The sequence below is a fragment of the Oncorhynchus gorbuscha genome, linkage group LG03 (assembly GCF_021184085.1).
Source record: "Oncorhynchus gorbuscha isolate QuinsamMale2020 ecotype Even-year linkage group LG03, OgorEven_v1.0, whole genome shotgun sequence".
NCBI classification, from domain to species: Eukaryota; Metazoa; Chordata; class Actinopteri; order Salmoniformes; family Salmonidae; genus Oncorhynchus; species Oncorhynchus gorbuscha.
In genome coordinates, this window is record NC_060175.1 from 77,915,202 (window position 1) to 77,931,058 (window position 15,857).

The 15,857-nt window shown below is 42.7% G+C and overlaps 1 protein-coding gene across 3 annotated transcripts in view; it reads right to left on the bottom strand.

The window, feature by feature from the left end:
• Positions 1 to 15,857, bottom strand: part of LOC124031955 (GRIP1-associated protein 1-like) — a 41,598-nt gene that overhangs the window by 24,552 nt on the left and 1,189 nt on the right. The window contains exons 2-23 of one of the 3 annotated variants that reach the window (XM_046343813.1): positions 15,479 to 15,545; positions 15,168 to 15,229; positions 14,981 to 15,007; positions 14,147 to 14,254; positions 13,779 to 13,935; positions 13,469 to 13,641; positions 12,400 to 12,448; positions 11,702 to 11,772; positions 11,353 to 11,400; positions 11,213 to 11,244; positions 9,491 to 9,538; positions 9,232 to 9,331; positions 8,919 to 8,996; positions 8,051 to 8,143; positions 7,503 to 7,637; positions 7,157 to 7,252; positions 6,510 to 6,722; positions 6,290 to 6,403; positions 5,805 to 5,882; positions 2,499 to 2,594; positions 2,266 to 2,322; positions 1,638 to 1,737 (exon numbers count right to left, since the gene is read on the bottom strand). In XM_046343813.1, coding sequence (XP_046199769.1) covers positions 1,638 to 1,737; positions 2,266 to 2,322; positions 2,499 to 2,594; positions 5,805 to 5,882; positions 6,290 to 6,403; positions 6,510 to 6,722; positions 7,157 to 7,252; positions 7,503 to 7,637; positions 8,051 to 8,143; positions 8,919 to 8,996; positions 9,232 to 9,331; positions 9,491 to 9,538; positions 11,213 to 11,244; positions 11,353 to 11,400; positions 11,702 to 11,772; positions 12,400 to 12,448; positions 13,469 to 13,641; positions 13,779 to 13,935; positions 14,147 to 14,254; positions 14,981 to 15,007; positions 15,168 to 15,229; positions 15,479 to 15,545 — 2,002 coding nt within the window. Of the gene's footprint in view, positions 1 to 1,637; positions 1,738 to 2,265; positions 2,323 to 2,498; positions 2,595 to 5,804; positions 5,883 to 6,289; positions 6,404 to 6,509; positions 6,723 to 7,156; positions 7,253 to 7,502; positions 7,638 to 8,050; positions 8,144 to 8,918; positions 8,997 to 9,231; positions 9,332 to 9,490; positions 9,539 to 11,212; positions 11,245 to 11,352; positions 11,401 to 11,701; positions 11,869 to 12,399; positions 12,449 to 13,468; positions 13,642 to 13,778; positions 13,936 to 14,146; positions 14,255 to 14,980; positions 15,008 to 15,167; positions 15,230 to 15,478; positions 15,546 to 15,857 lie in introns of all 3 variants that reach the window. The other 2 variants (XM_046343811.1, XM_046343812.1) reach the window with 2 other exon arrangements.

Here is a 15,857-nt window from a genome sequence, read left to right on the forward strand (position 1 = left end):
AAGTGCTGTACAGAAACCCAGCCTAAAACCCCAAACAACAAGCAATGCAGATGTAGAAGCACAGTCGCTAGGAAAAACTCCCTAGAAAGGCTGGACCCTAGGAAGAAACCTAGAGAGAAACAAGGCTATGAGGGGTGGCCAGTCCTCTTCTGTCTGTGCCAGGTGGAGATTATAACAGAACATGGCCAAGCTGTTCAAAATATAAATAGATGACCTGCAGGGTCAAATAATAATAATCACAGCGGTTGTAGCTTTGATTGGTTCTCAAAAGTATTCTTCTTTCCTGGGACATTGAGACCTCATGTGGTTTGGATGAGAAAATTCAGTTATATTGGAAGGGGACAGCACCTGAGGACTGTGTGTGGTTGTCCATGTAAGTGCTTGAGTGAGAAAGACAGAGGAGGACCAATCAGTAAAAAAAAAGCACAGCCCCCTTCATTATCGACACGAATCGTGCCTACAACATCAAGCAGCCTTTCCAGACAGAGCTTGGTGTTTTCCAGACTGTGTGATGCTATCATGGTAATGGGAAGGGTGTGGGATAACCACCTAGCCAGTTGGCAAGTAAACATTTTATCCCTACTAGCTTAGTAAATGAACCATCCTCTCCATATTGACATCACATTTAACTGATTCAACAATGAGCTGTTCATCCATATACAGTTGGGTCTGAAATTATTGACACCCCTGATAAAGATAAGCAATAATGACTATAAAATAAATTACTTGTTTAACAAGTAATCATTTCTGTTTTACTCAAAAAGGTAGTGGTTAGTATTTGGTCCCATATTCCTAGCATGCAATGACCACGTCAAGCTTGTGATTAAAATTACAATAAAAAAAACATATGGTAAATAATATTATATATATATAACAAAATAATCTGAAACATTTTAGTAATTTAGCAGACCTACTTATCCAAAGCGACTTACAGGAGCAATTACAGTTGCATGCCTTGCTCAATGACAGACTTCTCACTTCGAACCAACAACCTTTTGGTTACTGTCCCAACGCTCTTAACCGCTAAGCTACCTGCCGCACTAAAACTGCAAATGCATCCATCAAGTCTGTAGAGTCACAAGTGTGATTACCCATTTTTTTGTTGCATAAAATATAGCTCAAAATGTGAATTATTTGTATTATACAGTCATTATTGCTCATCTTCATCAAGGCTGTCAATCATTTTGGACGCCACTGTATGTATGCCCAGTACTAGAACATAATTGACTCAAGAAAGCTAACAAGCAAACAATTACCATAACTAAACATATTTCACTTCTTCAATGTATGAAGTTGGTGTACAAAGCACCTCTTTCCCCTCATTATTTCCTGTCTGTGATACGTAGAAGTATGTTTCAGATCACATGCAGCAAACCACACTGTGACATGACAGTTTATCTGCGCTCTTGTTTATATGTAATCTGCATATTCTCTTACCTGTACTCAATGTTTCATGTCTGTGATGATGTAGGCTAACATACATTACATCATGGTTCAGTGAATGAGAGGATGTCCTTCAAAACAGTCAACCATCTCCCTCCCTCAAATGCCAATATAGAACATGTACTGGTATATAGACTTTTGCCTGACTACATAAAATGTGTGGCGGTCAACCTGGCTTTCCGAGGTCCTCTCACCTGTCCTGGTCTTGGTGTTGGTGAGGATCTCCTGTAGCCGCTCCTGTAGTTTATCAGCTCTCTTCCTCTCCAGCTGTAGCTGCCTCTTCAAGTCTTTCAGCTACAAACAGCATTACAAAGCCCATGAGAGGAGAGTACACTACTTAATTTGAAAAATACTGCAGCATACGGGTGGTTTTCTATAGAGACAATAGCGCCAGTCTGACTCAGGGAGACAAAGGTAATCTCAGACAAGCATCAGATTAAGACAAAGAAAACAATCAAATAAGATGACCCATCCTCCCCAGAAAACAATTTAGATAGCTGGCTGGAAGAAGCAACTGCAAAGCCCTCGCGACCCCTACGCCTCAGGCTAGCCCATATTCTTGCAATTATCTGCAGAGGCAGATTCTTATCAAGGCAGGCATCGAATAATTGGTTACAAGGGGTCAAACTGGCATATTGAAAAGGCTGCCCCCGATTCCACTTCTAAAGAGCAGAGTGGGTGCAGCGTCGTGCACCGACTGCCTACCTGCCACCTGGAAGTAATCATTCAATTTCCTCTCCATAGCAAATGGAAGTGGCCTGACTCAGTTTCCCCTCAGCTCAGCTGTTAGTGATAAGACAGAAACAGAGGTGTTCCACTTACTGCTGAACTGCCCTTCTTCTCCAGGATCCTCTGGCCATCCACTGTGTCTTTAATTTCCTGTATACCACACCAACAGGGAGAGTACATCATGAAAATCATTAGATGACCACAGGCTCATTATACTGCTTATACTGGATTGTGTACATTTATGGAACATTAAACTGTACATTCCTCTGAAAATGTGATGGGGGTGTTAATAGTAGTTTATGCTAATTGCAACAGGGTTAGTTTACCTGCTTCAGTTTTCCAATGGTTTCATTGTGCACATCCCTCTCTTTCTCCACCTCTGTCAAATGCAGCTTCACACCATCTATATCAGATGCCTTTCCCTGAATGAGAAACACAAAGAATATGTATTCAGTTCTGTTATTTTCCTATATACAATCTGCTGGGTTTAATAGGTTAGAGAGAAAACTGATTTAAAATGGGGTTTCAACATAATTAGGGTTCTATGTACACCATGCTAATGGAGTCACTTACAGTAATTACAAGATTAACATAACAGTTGGACAATGTTTAACAGTTTGAAACTAACTTCATGATACACTACATGACCAAAAGTCATGTAGTGTCTGTCATATGCTGTGGCTGTCATATGGCTGTCATATGCTGTAGCGTTAAGATTTCCCTTCAGTTGAACTAAGGAGCCAAGCCCAATTCATGAAAAACTGCCCCAGACCATTATTTATCCTCCACCAAACTATTATGTTGGCACTATGCATTGGGGCAGGTAGCGTTCTCCTAGCACCTGCCAAACCCAGATTCATCCATCGGACTGCCAGACGGTGAAGTGTAATTCATCACTCCAGAGAACGTGTTTCCACTGCTCCAGAGTCCAATGGCGGTGAGCTGTACACCACTCCAGCCGAAGCTTGGCATTGCGGGTGGTGATCTTAGGTTTGTGTGCAGCTGCTCAGCCATGGAAACCCATTACATGAAGCTCCCGATGAACAGTTCTTGTGCTGACGTTGCTTCCAGCGGCAGTTTGGAACTCGGTAGTGAGTGTTGCAACCGAGGACAGACGACTTTTACGTGCTTCACAGCACTCGGCGGTCCCGTTCTGTGTGCTTGTGTGGCTTACCACTTCGCAGCTGAGCCTTTGTTGCTCCTAGACGTTTCAACTTCACAAAACCAGCACTTACATTTGCCCGGAGCAGAGCAGAAACTGACTTGTGGGAAAGACGGCATCCTATGACGAAGCCACATTGAAAGTCACTAAGCCCAGTCACGGACCAGGATGTCTTGCTCCCAGGCAGACTAAATAACTTTTTTGCCCGCTTTGAGGACAATACAGTGCCACTGACACGGCCTGCAACGGAAACATGCAGTCTCTCCTTCACTGCAGCCGAGGTGATTAAGACATTTAAACGTGTTAACCCTCGCAAGGCTGCAGGCCCAGACGGCATCCCCAGCCGCGCCCTCCGAGCATGCGCAGACCAGCTGGCCGGTGTGTTTACGGACATATTCAATCAATCCCTATACCAGTCTGCTGTTCCCACATGCTTCAAGAGGGCCACCATTGTTCCTGTTCCCAAGAAAGCTAAGGTAACTGAGCTAAACGACTACCGCCCCGTAGCACTCACTTCCGTCATCATGAAGTGCTTTGAGAGACTAGTCAAGGACCATATCACCTCCACCCTACCTGACACCCTAGACCCACTCCAATTTGCTTACCGCCCAAATAGGTCCACAGACGATGCAATCTCAACCACACTGCACACTGCCCTAACCCACCTGGACAAGAGGAATACCTATGTGAGAATGCTGTTCATCGACTACAGCTCGGCATTCAACACCATAGTACCCTCCAAGCTCGTCATCAAGCTCGAGACCCTGGGTCTCGACCCCGCCCTGTGCAACTGGGTACTGGACTTCCTGACGGGCCGCCCCCAGGTGGTGAGGGTAGGCAACAACATCTCCTCCCCGCTGATCCTCAACACGGGGGCCCCACAAGGGTGCGTTCTGAGCCCTCTCCTGTACTCCCTGTTCACCCACGACTGCGTGGCCACGCACGCTCCAACTCAATCATCAAGTTTGCGGACGACACAACAGTGGTAGGCTTGATTACCAACAACGACGAGACGGCCTACAGGGAGGAGGTGAGGGCCCTTGGAGTGTGGTGTCAGGAAAATAACCTCACACTCAACGTCAACAAAACTAAGGAGATGATTGTGGACTTCAGGAAACAGCAGAGGGAACACCCCCTATCCACATCGATGGAACAGTAGTGGAGAGGGTAGCTAGTTTTAAGTTCCTCGGCATACACATCACAGACAAACTGAATTGGTCCACTCACACTGACAGCGTCGTGAAGAAGGCGCAGCAGCGCCTATTCAACCTCAGGAGGCTGAAGAAATTTGGCTTGTCACCAAAAGCACTCACAAACTTCTACAGATGCACAATCGAGAGCATCCTGGCGGGCTGTATCACCGCCTGGTACGGCAACTGCTCCGCCCTCAACCGTAAGGCTCTCCAGAGGGTAGTGAGGACTGCACAACGCATCACCGGGGGCAAACTACCTGCCCTCCAGGACACCTACACCACCCGTTGTTACAGGAAGGCCATAAAGATCATCAAGGACATCAACCACCCGAACCACTGCCTGTTCACCCCGCTATCATCCAGAAGGCGAGGTCAGTACAGGTGCATCAAAGCTGGGACCGAGAGACTGAAAAACAGCTTCTATCTCAAGGCCATCAGACTGTTAAATAGCCACCACTAACATTGAGTGGCTGCTGCCAACACACTGTCATTGACACTGACCCAACTCCAGCCATTTTAATAATGGGAATTGATGGGAAATGTAAATATATCACTAGCCACTTTAAACAATGCTACCTTATATAATGTTACTTACCCTACATTATTCATCTCATATACATATGTATATACTGTACTCTACAACATCGACTGCATCATTATGTAACACATGTATCACTAGCCACTTTAACTATGCCACTTTGTTTACTTTGTCTACATACTCATCTCATATGTATATACTGTACTCGATACCATCTACTGTATGCTGCTCTGTACCATCACTCATTCATATATCCTTATGTACATGTTCCTTATCCCCTTACACTGTGTATAAGACAGTAGTTTTGGAATTGTTAGTTAGATTACTTGTTGGTTATCACTGCATTGTCGGAACTAGAAGCACAAGCATTTCGCTACACTCGCATTAACATCTGCTAACCATGTGTATGTGACAAATAAAATTTGATTTGATTTGATTTGATTTATCGTCAAACCTATGAGCAACCTAAGGGCCACCATATGCTGAGAAATGACAGTTAAATAGATGAAACACTTAAATGCTGAAGATGTACAGTTAAACACACATTAGGTACTCAGGCGATGAGAATAGCAATTTGAGTCCTGCCTTCATGTCTCAGGGCATGCTGCAGTGAACAAAGCCTACATACACTATACATAATACCAGTCAGTACTCCCCTGGGCCCATATGAAAGTGTCAGAGTGTGTTGCTGTGTACAGCACTCTGCCATGTCTGTCTGGGAAGAGGAAGACAAGTTTACCTCCAGTTGGATAGAATGTTCCTTCTGTAGCTTCTCCATCTGCTCATGGTGCTCCAGCCTGCTCTCCTCCATGCTCTCCTGAACACAGGAATACAACAGGGACAACGTTGGAACAAGCCATCACCTAATCATCAGCACACGTCTATTCTTAGCATTCTTTTTTTTTTAAAGGCTAAACTAAATATTTAAGGTCCTTAAACCATGCAACAAAACAAACAAAACTATCTGAGCAGAAAGAAAAAACACACTAGTGACACCAAGTGGTCAGTGTTAATGTGACAGGGGTTACTCCAGGCAGTGAAGAGCTCCACTCTCAACAAACAATATTGATCACCTATTAACCTTATCTTCAATAGCATCTATTCATGTTAATGTAAAATCTATAAAGTGTAGGGGTAGAACCCAGCATTACTACAGAGCAGGCAGTATATACACACTAATATTGTGGTGAATAAATCAACGTGAAACTGAAGTTGGTACTGTACCTCAGCCTCTTTGAGTCTGCGTTCGAACCAGCCCTTAGTTCCCTCCATAGACTGGACCTGGGCCTGCAGCTCCTCTACACTCTGCTGCAGACCCTCCAACTCCTTGTTGCGAGCCTAGGAGGTCATAGGGCAAAGGTCACATTAATAAACAAGCAGTGTACCTTCTCATGTTCTCTTCCCTCTCATTGGCCCTTTGGCCCAGACTCGGGCCACCCCCCACCTTCTCATCTCGAAGCTGTGAGCGGATCTCCTCCTCGGTACGGTTCTTGTCCTCGTGGAGTCCCCTCAGCTCTTTCTCGTAGCGCGCCCGCACCCCCAGCACCTCCTTCTCGTGCTGCAGACGCACGTCGCTCAGCTCTTCCTTGTGTCGTGACTTCTCTGTGATAATGTCGATGGCCAGCTCGTCCAGCATGGCCTTCCGCTTGTCTGCTGTCTGAAGGGGGAGGGACATGGGAGATGATATCTCTGGATGTTACTACACATCTCTGACATTTATTGTGATGATACACGACCAATAACATTCATCTCTCACTTGGTACTTAAACACACCAGAAGACAAATCTTTGAATCATAATATAAATTGGACTCAAATATAACTCTGTGATATGCTAAGTCTAAGACAGGCACATAAGGTCATTGAAGCTGTGATTTTCATTTACGGTCTGTGATCCTGTGGGGATAACGAGTGGAGCTTGAGAGAGGTCAACTCAGCATTCCCACCTTCCCTGGGAGAATGTCAGTAATGAGAGTGCCATGTGTATTACAGAACAATAGTCACTGCGCTCTAATAACCAGTGCTCTGGTGAGTGGAATGAAGCCTCCTGCGTGTGTCTCTGATCACTCCCTTTCCGTGTCCGTGTCAGATACCTTTTTAGCCTCCTCCAGCTCTTGCTGTACCCGGTCTTTCTCCTGGCCAACTTCAGTCAGCTGCTCCAACAGTCTGCTGTTGGCACGGTTTGACTCCTACAGATACATTCATCAGAGGAGCACATGAGCAAGAGATGGGTATAAAAATACATTTGCAACGGGAGCTTGTTCCTCCCCGACCTACAAGATAAGCACTATATCATAGTAAAAAAAGAAAGGATTCTGACCTACCAATTAAGAGGACCGAGTCCTGCATTATTTGTCGTAGACAGTGCTCCACATTTATTTAAGATGTGTTCTCCATCTTAGTATGCATGTACTAGGACAGTGTGAGGGCCACACAAACCTGTAGCTGAGAGTTAAGGTCATCTCTCTGTGCTAGAAAGCTCTCCTGCTCCGTCCGTTTCTGCTGCAGCTCCACATTCAGAGCAGTGTTTTGGTCACGCAAAAGGTTCATCTCCTGAGTCTTCACTGTCTGAATCTAATGGACACACAACACCCACTAGTCAGGACACAGTCCCCATCACAATGGACCAACATCTGAAGACTTTGTTTAATTAAACATTGTAGTGGATCAAATGGGTCAGTAAGGCAGAAGTGGAAAAAGTGAGAAAAGAAAAGCAGGTGAGCAGAGGTTTGACACGCAATGATGATTTAGGATTAAGCTTTGTAGGAAAAAAACAGACAGTATTATTGTAAGGATTAGCAACTCATGTGTGAACACCATTCGTCACTATGTGAAAAATCTCTGTACCTCCCTGACTTTATTCACATTAGCATGACTTGTCATATTGGTGATGCATCATGGTTAATGGCTGCTGAGTGGTGACGGCAGCAGAATGAATATTGAGGAGGTTCCGTGGGGTAGTGGCAGGGCAGTAAAATGAGCTGTACCTGTTCTAGAGCCGCTAGGTTAGTCCTGAGAGCATCGTTCTCAGTCAGGATACTCTCCACCTGCTCCTGACTCACAGCACTCTGACAAGCTACCTGTATCACAGCCCCACACACAGGGTAACACAGGGGGCACCACCCAGGGAGGGAAGGAGGGGAGAGAGAGGAAAAAGACAATGTGCAAGGTGAAGAGAAGGATACAAAACGGTGGCTATTGGCAACTCGAGAATAGGGATAGAAAAGTGTGGGGGGTGGGTTGATAGGGTGGATAGATCATCATTAAAAGAACGAAGGCAGAAGGGGCAGGGTGAAATGACCAGAAGAGGATCAGTGAGACAAGAAAGTCAGATGGCAAAGAAATGTGAAAAATAAGTATACATTAGGAAATGTAAAAGAAACAAAGAACGGTGAGAGCAGCCAGATCAGAAACAGAACTTCTGCATGACTAGCCAAAACAGTGAGCTGAACTTCAAAGAACAATGAACTTCCATATTGAAAAGAGAAAATTAAGAGAAGGTAAGAACAGGTTCGAATGCCTTATCTTGTTGTCGTCTACCCAAAGCGGAGTTCAAGTTAATTAAGACGTGCGACATCACAGAAGACGTAAGTGCCAGTCGTGCTAGGAGGCCTAATTAAGTGGAAAACAGATTGGTCCCTAATGAGGTGCACTGTGCCCACTTAAGACTGTGGACCACTCCCTTCCAGACAACCTCTTCAGACACAGACTAATCTCCAATTATTTAGGGTGATCCTCACTTTGCCTTTTCATTAACCGTCAATTAAAATGTCTTGACGCTACGATCATTTGAGTGTTTTGGAATTTCAACGGGAAGGGAAGAGAGTGTACAGTTCAAGAAAGTTTTGAGTTTACCTGATCTTTAAGTGCGTGTAGAACTAACTCGTGCTCCTTCTGCCGGCTCTGGAGCTGTTCCTTCATCTCACCAACACTCTAGATATAAAAACAGGTAGCAAGAGTCAGCTTCAGCTTTCCACTATATTCTGTCAATCATTTTAGGATATGGTTCCATGGCATGCATACCGCAACGCAGGTACAGATCAGGTTGTGAGGTTAAGAAGGCCTATGTATTGTCATAATACAACAATATGAGTACTCCAGGTACAAAACCAGATGATGTATATTTTGGGTGATTGATCTCATAACAGGCAACATCAGGATGTTCAACCTGGTTGGCTGACAGCAGATCTCCCTGTAACTTCTGGATGCGGATGTTCATTGACTTCAGCTCCTCCTCCTTCCTCTGTTGAATCTCGTCAATTTTGGTCCTGGTGCAGAAAGAAATGTGTATTCATCGAATTGTCGTATTCGCCTCCAAATGGCGTCTGGCAGGTTTTTTTGTTACTTTTCTCTAAGTCATAAACAAGTAACAAAACCTTCAGAAGCTTGGTGAAAGTGAAATATAAGTTGAATCTTTATACCCTTACCTGCTGTCATTGTAAAGGTCTTCTTTTTCGCCTTGCAAATGCAGAAAGCTATAAAACAAATCGCAAAGAGCCAGTCAGAAAACTATTCAACCCTGAAATCACCCAGTAGAGGAGGTATAACAGACAGACTTCTCGAGCGGGAGGCTAGGGCTGAGGACATATGGGCAACTTTGGGCAGGCGACTTTGCAGACACAGCAGACGACAGGTTCAGTCTCATTACTCTTGCCTGCTGACTGTACATGGGGCCAGAGCCTAGTGTCACAATGCAGTACTGAGCCTGAAACAGCGGCCCAATATTGCCAGAGAAATACCACTATAATGGGACAGGGGATAATCATGACTGTCCTACTCTTATGTAATTCATCACAGCTGAGCCAAGATAACTTAAATACGTTAATCCACAATTCTGCAAGGAAATACAATCAATCCACAATTCTGCAAGGAAATACAATCAATTTATCATGGAATTGTCTTCCAATGGGAGGGGGGTTAATATATCTCAAAATTAATAGATTAAAGCATAATTTGCCATGTGTGTCACTTCAAAATGATACACATTTTAAGTACAGGAGCTTTGTTTACAAATTGCAGGTCAGCTTTCTCGAGGTAAATATGAGGCATATGTAATTTATAATTTCTCTTGCGCACTTTCCATCCGTTCCTCTGATCCATCCACAATTCACAACAACATCACATATCAAGTGTATAGCCCTCATTATAAACAAGAGTTGAGTGATACAGAATAAGTGTCATTTTTAGACGACAGATGTGTGTGGTAACGGTTCATATTGGCTCCTGGCTGTCAGTCCCTCTGTCGGTCTGTCCGACAGCTGATCTGATGTGCAGCAGCGCATATTTGAAAACACAGGCGGGTCATTTACAAAGTTGCTTTGATGTTGCTTGAGCGTCGGAATGAAACGGGAATTGTGGGTGATTTTGATTCAGCAATGGAATATTTTCCTAGTGTAATACTTGCTGGTTGGACCGTGTTTTAGACTCCCCCGCAAGATTAGAGCCAAAATCAATAATAATCAATAAAGCCAGCTATACCTGTCTACTGGTAAATGAAGACATTTAAGATGCTAGCTAGCTCACTCGCTAGCCAATTAATTTTGCTAGCAAACAGCTAATATAGCCACACATGCATTGGTAGCATACCGCTGGGTGATTATACAGCCAAATAAACATTCCTGCACTTACCTGCTTTTACTTTGCTGGAGTTGCTAGCTGGCTAAATGTTTTCCTCTTGGGTGTGGAGTTTACTATTGCAACCTTTTGATGGCTGATTTAATTTATAATAATTCAACCGTATATGATCGTTTACTTTTCCAGACAAGTGTTTGCACTGCAAGGGCTCAAGCAGAAAACTGCTAACATTGCACCGCAGTAGCCGATTCATGTTGTTCATGTACATTAGAATAACATTTTACTGCTGTAACTTTCATAGCTGACTCGACTTACAAATGTCCCTTTTAATACAGTAGTCCGCTTGTTGTATAGGCTACAAGCAAATGAGAACTAAGATCTGTCTGATCAAGAGTGGCTGGCCAAGAGGCCGCTTGTGAACTCTCAGGTAGACCACATTACGACGTCTTGCCCGACGGTTTGAGAATTCATAAACACAAAAGACATTACTGAAACTTACTGAGACTGGCTTTAAAGTTGACTATATGAAGAACCAAAGAAATGCATTCGTAACATTTGCAAGCTAAATAAATTACCTGTCTTGCTTTTTCTTCAATTTTTCAGAGAGCTAGGGCACACATGAACAAAATCAGTGTTAGATTACACGCAGGGGCCTAGATGCTAACATACACTAGAGCCTAATTTATACACTGAAGAACACATCTGTTATAGTTACCGTAGCTATCTCTTCTTGAAGTTTAGTGACATCTGTCTGTTTGGATGACTGGAGGAGAGAAGAGAAAGATATAAGTACTTAAATTGAAGACTTCGAAATAGCCAAACCAAATTGTTGTCCAGCTCATATTTATACATGCCAAAGTGCCCTCAATTAGCATAGTAAATGAGGTAGCTTATTGCTTCACTTTGAGGCACTGGGGCAGGTAACACGAGAACTGACTATAACTTAACTCTTCTTAACCTAGAGTGCAATTACCACTTAGCAGCAAAAAAAAAATCTAAGACTGTCCATTTCTCTCACCCTAGGATGTTGACACCTAGCCCAAGGTTGTGAGATGGGTCGTTACCTCTAGTGCTTGGAGCTGCTCCTTCAGTAGGCGCTTCTCCTCCACCTCAGTGTGCAGCTGCAGCTCCACCTCTGGCCCAAAGCATTGCGTTATTGGATTTGGACACAGTGCTGACCACCTAAGAGCATCCTGTTTCATAACTAGACCAGTGCTCCTCACTGCAGGTCCTGCTGGGCACGCAGGTAGTCCATCTTAGTCTTAATTACAGTACGGTAAATGCTAAGAGGAATCTTTGGGACATCCAACTCTGATGCCACCCGATTTAAATTTAAATTAACGGTTATGGTATGGGTTAAGGTTAGGTTTAAGCTAAGGTCGTCCCAATGGTCCAACTTAGCATCTACAATTACAGTACCCCTCTCACTGGCTTCAGTCACACGCTCCTGAACGAATTAGTCTGACATGCTGTTGAGAAAAACTAGACACCTGCTGGACCCATGCCCCACAGAGCCTGCATTGAGGAACAGTGAACTGGACTATGTCCTATCAGATTGGAAGTAAACCAGCAGTTAAATTATTTACGCAACATTGGGTGGTGGAAGTCAACATTGTTAACAAAGACTTAAATTAAGACAATTACTCATGTAAAGTAGCACAACAACCAAATGGGAAAGTTTCCACTGAGATAAATGATTGCTGTGCTGAGATTTCCCAACTATTTCTGAAGATATATTCTCCATAAGAAAAAGACAACTCACCGATAAGCTCATTCACTCGCTGTTCCAGTTTGGCACACTTTGCCTCTGCCTGGGAGAAAAAATAAAGTCGTTTAAGGACAATTCACCACATTTCCATACACCATGCATAATTCAAAAGTTTTATCTAAATAGGGGTCGATTCATGTTTGCTGTAATATCCCAGTTGGTGTACCATACTGGAACAGTTCAATATGATGTAGAAACATACAGGCACATCATAATGGGCAGAATAAACAGAGCAACCCGAATTAGTGTATGCCTGAAACAGTGAAAGTGCATCTAATAATTATTTAGAGTTATTACCACTACGCTCTGCTGTTCATTGATTATTGATTGCCATTAACATTTGTATTTATCCTGCTACTGGTAACCATTACTCAGGTTTACATGTACAGTGCATTCAGAAAGTATTCAGATCCCTTGTCTTAAAGTAATGAAGGACTGTCGTTTCTCTTTGCGTATTTGAGCAGTTCTTGCCATAACGCGGACTTGGTCTTTTACCAAATAGGGATATTTTCTATATACCACCCCTACCTTGTCACAACTACTGATGGTTAATACATGATTCCATATTTCTCATTTCATAGTGTTGATGTCTTCACTATTATTCTACAATGTAGAAAAGAGTTAAAATAAAGAAAAACCCTGGAATGATTAGGTGTCCAAACCCTTGACTGGTACTGTAGATAAAAAATATATATATATATCATTAGCCTTTTGATATTAATTACTGTACTGTTGGGTAGAGTTCGCAAGTTAAGCATTTCACTGTAATTGTGCATGTGACTAAACTTGAACTTCAGGATATTGTCAAATTGCAGGTCCATAGAACATACTTGTTCATGGTGTGACATTGACATTTTAGTCATTTAGCAGACACTCTTATCCAGAGCGACGTACAGTTAGTGCATTCATCATACGATAGCTAGGTGAGACAACCACATAACACAGTCGTAGTAAGTACATTTTCATCAAATTAGTTATCAGCAAAGTCAGTGCTAGGCGCAAAAGAAAAATGCTAATGTTTTTGTTTTTTTTGTCAGTGCCTAGTGTTTGTTTTTTTGGTCACCTGTTCCAGTCTGTCATTGGTTCCGGCGGCAGCATCCTCCATGTTCTCACTGACATCAGCATGCAACTGGACACCATTAGTGTCAGCCGGCCCTTCCATCTTGGAGGCATTGGTGTCACTGACATCTACTCCCCTCTGGCTCATTATCGCACTCTCAGAGCGCTCCTGGAGGGCTGAGGGAAAAACACAGGGATGGAAATAGAAGCTAGAACTTGAAAAACTGATATGTTGCCATTACTTAGATACATCTCATCTAAGAAATGTCTTTGAAAAAGTGGAATTCCTACGATGATAACCAACATAAACATACCCGTCATCTTTTTCTGAAGGGCAGCGTTCTCTGCCTGGAGACGGAGTAGCTCTCCATCCACAGAGCTGGAGGTGGGACTGGAGGATTCTGCCTGAAACACTTTTCCATCCTTTAGGTCTTTGTTTTCATGTTCTAGCTCCTCTATCTGGGTACATAACTAAAAACACAAAAGGGAATAAAATAAATACATATTTCTGTAATATAATCATGAACCGGGATCAGAAAGGTGGGGCTTTTATGTCACATTAGCTAGACATATATCACATCTTCATTTACAAGAACATTCCCCTCTGCTGTAACGACGCGCAACTACTCATAACCACAACCCATCACCAGTGGCATGAGTGGGAGCAGGGGAGATATAGTACCTTGGACAGCTCCTGCATCAGGGTGCTGTTTTGCAGTCTGAAGTCGTCCTCCTGGCTGTGCAGTTTCCCTTGCAGCATCTCATTCTCGCTGAGTAAGGCATCCACCTCCTGTGCGTGCGCGCAAGCCCACCCACACACACGCACCAGACAGATAGCAAATCAACCCATGTGAACACAAATTACAGACTCTCCTCACCTTGGGGTTTATGGCACTTTAATAGAAAACCCCTACTTGAAATATTTGATTTCTAACTAGCACAATACAAATGTAATACAATATGAGAATATCCACTGAATAACAATCCAATAAGAAAAACACAGGCTAAGGACTTCATAATACCCCGGATTTCTAGTTTGAATAATCTAAAAAAAAACATAACAATATTGTTTGCTGGTGAGACAGGATGGTGAAATTAACCAAAACAAAAAGTTGGAAAGGACTTTGCTGTACTTCCATCTCAAATGTCTGTTTCATACTTTGATGAGACTCAAAATCAGTTTTTGTGAAATGATCTAAAATACTTTGGGGAAAGATGGAACATGCATATTGCAACAGCAGATGGCGCAGTTAATACATTATAAACCAGGCCAATATAACATTTGTGATCCTAATGAGTAAATGTATCAAATGAATTCACAGCAGTGTATTCCTCCTTTCTTTACCTATGCTTGGGCTTAAAAATTACCTTGTCTTCATTGAGGAAGTTTCAATCCATTATTGTAATACACATACAGTATATAACAAACTAATGTTCAGACCATCTTTTCAAGATAATTTTATAGACCGCTTTGATAAGTTTGAGAAGATTAACAGAAATAGGACAAGGAACTCACCTGAGCTTTCTTGCTCTTATTCAAAGCCTGCAAATGAAACAAAAAGATCATTAGAAACTAAGTCAAATCCCAAACTAAGTTACCTTTTATTCTTCCTCAAACATGATGATGCCTTTAGTTTCAGTGTATTGAAATCCACAACCCTATTATCAGTTTGTTTAATCAAATGTAGATTAGATTGCAATACCTTCTGTGCTTTGATGTAATCCTTCTCCAAGGTCACTGACTTCTGTCGAACAGCCACTAGCTCTGAAATAGAAACAACCACAAATCTTTATCACCAGTTACTAGTATTTTAATTTCAGTCACTTGAACTAACCCATTTTGAAGTTGGAGACAATGCATCACACACACCTACCTTTAGGAGGGATACTAAATCTGAAGCCCATCCTGGAGTTGCAATGTAATGCTCATTTAATTTCAGCAGTAAATATTGATACCTGTTCATGGTCACAAATTGGCTTACAGAATGTCTTTATTTTATTAGCTACTGCTTACCAGCGGTGTTCTTCCGCAAGTCATCAGAAAGTTGGTAGTTCTGTGTCCTCAGCTCTAAAAGATGAGCCTGGGGAAAAAAAAGTTATAGGCGGAGTGGATGACTTTATCGAGGTTCCACTTAAAACGTAAAATAGCTTATTGAACAACACTACTTTGAATGTTAGCTGGGTGTGTTGATGCCACTGCTTTTAGTGTGTTATTAACTGATGTGTCAAATCCAACACACTGAAATGTCACATTGTTTTCAACGCTTTGAATGTTAGCTGGGTGTGTTGATGACCCCTTAATAAATGAGAATTGTCTACTACACAAACAACAGTAAAGTTGTTGTGCAATATCTGGTTTGGACAGCTGAACACAACCATAATAATAACTTAAG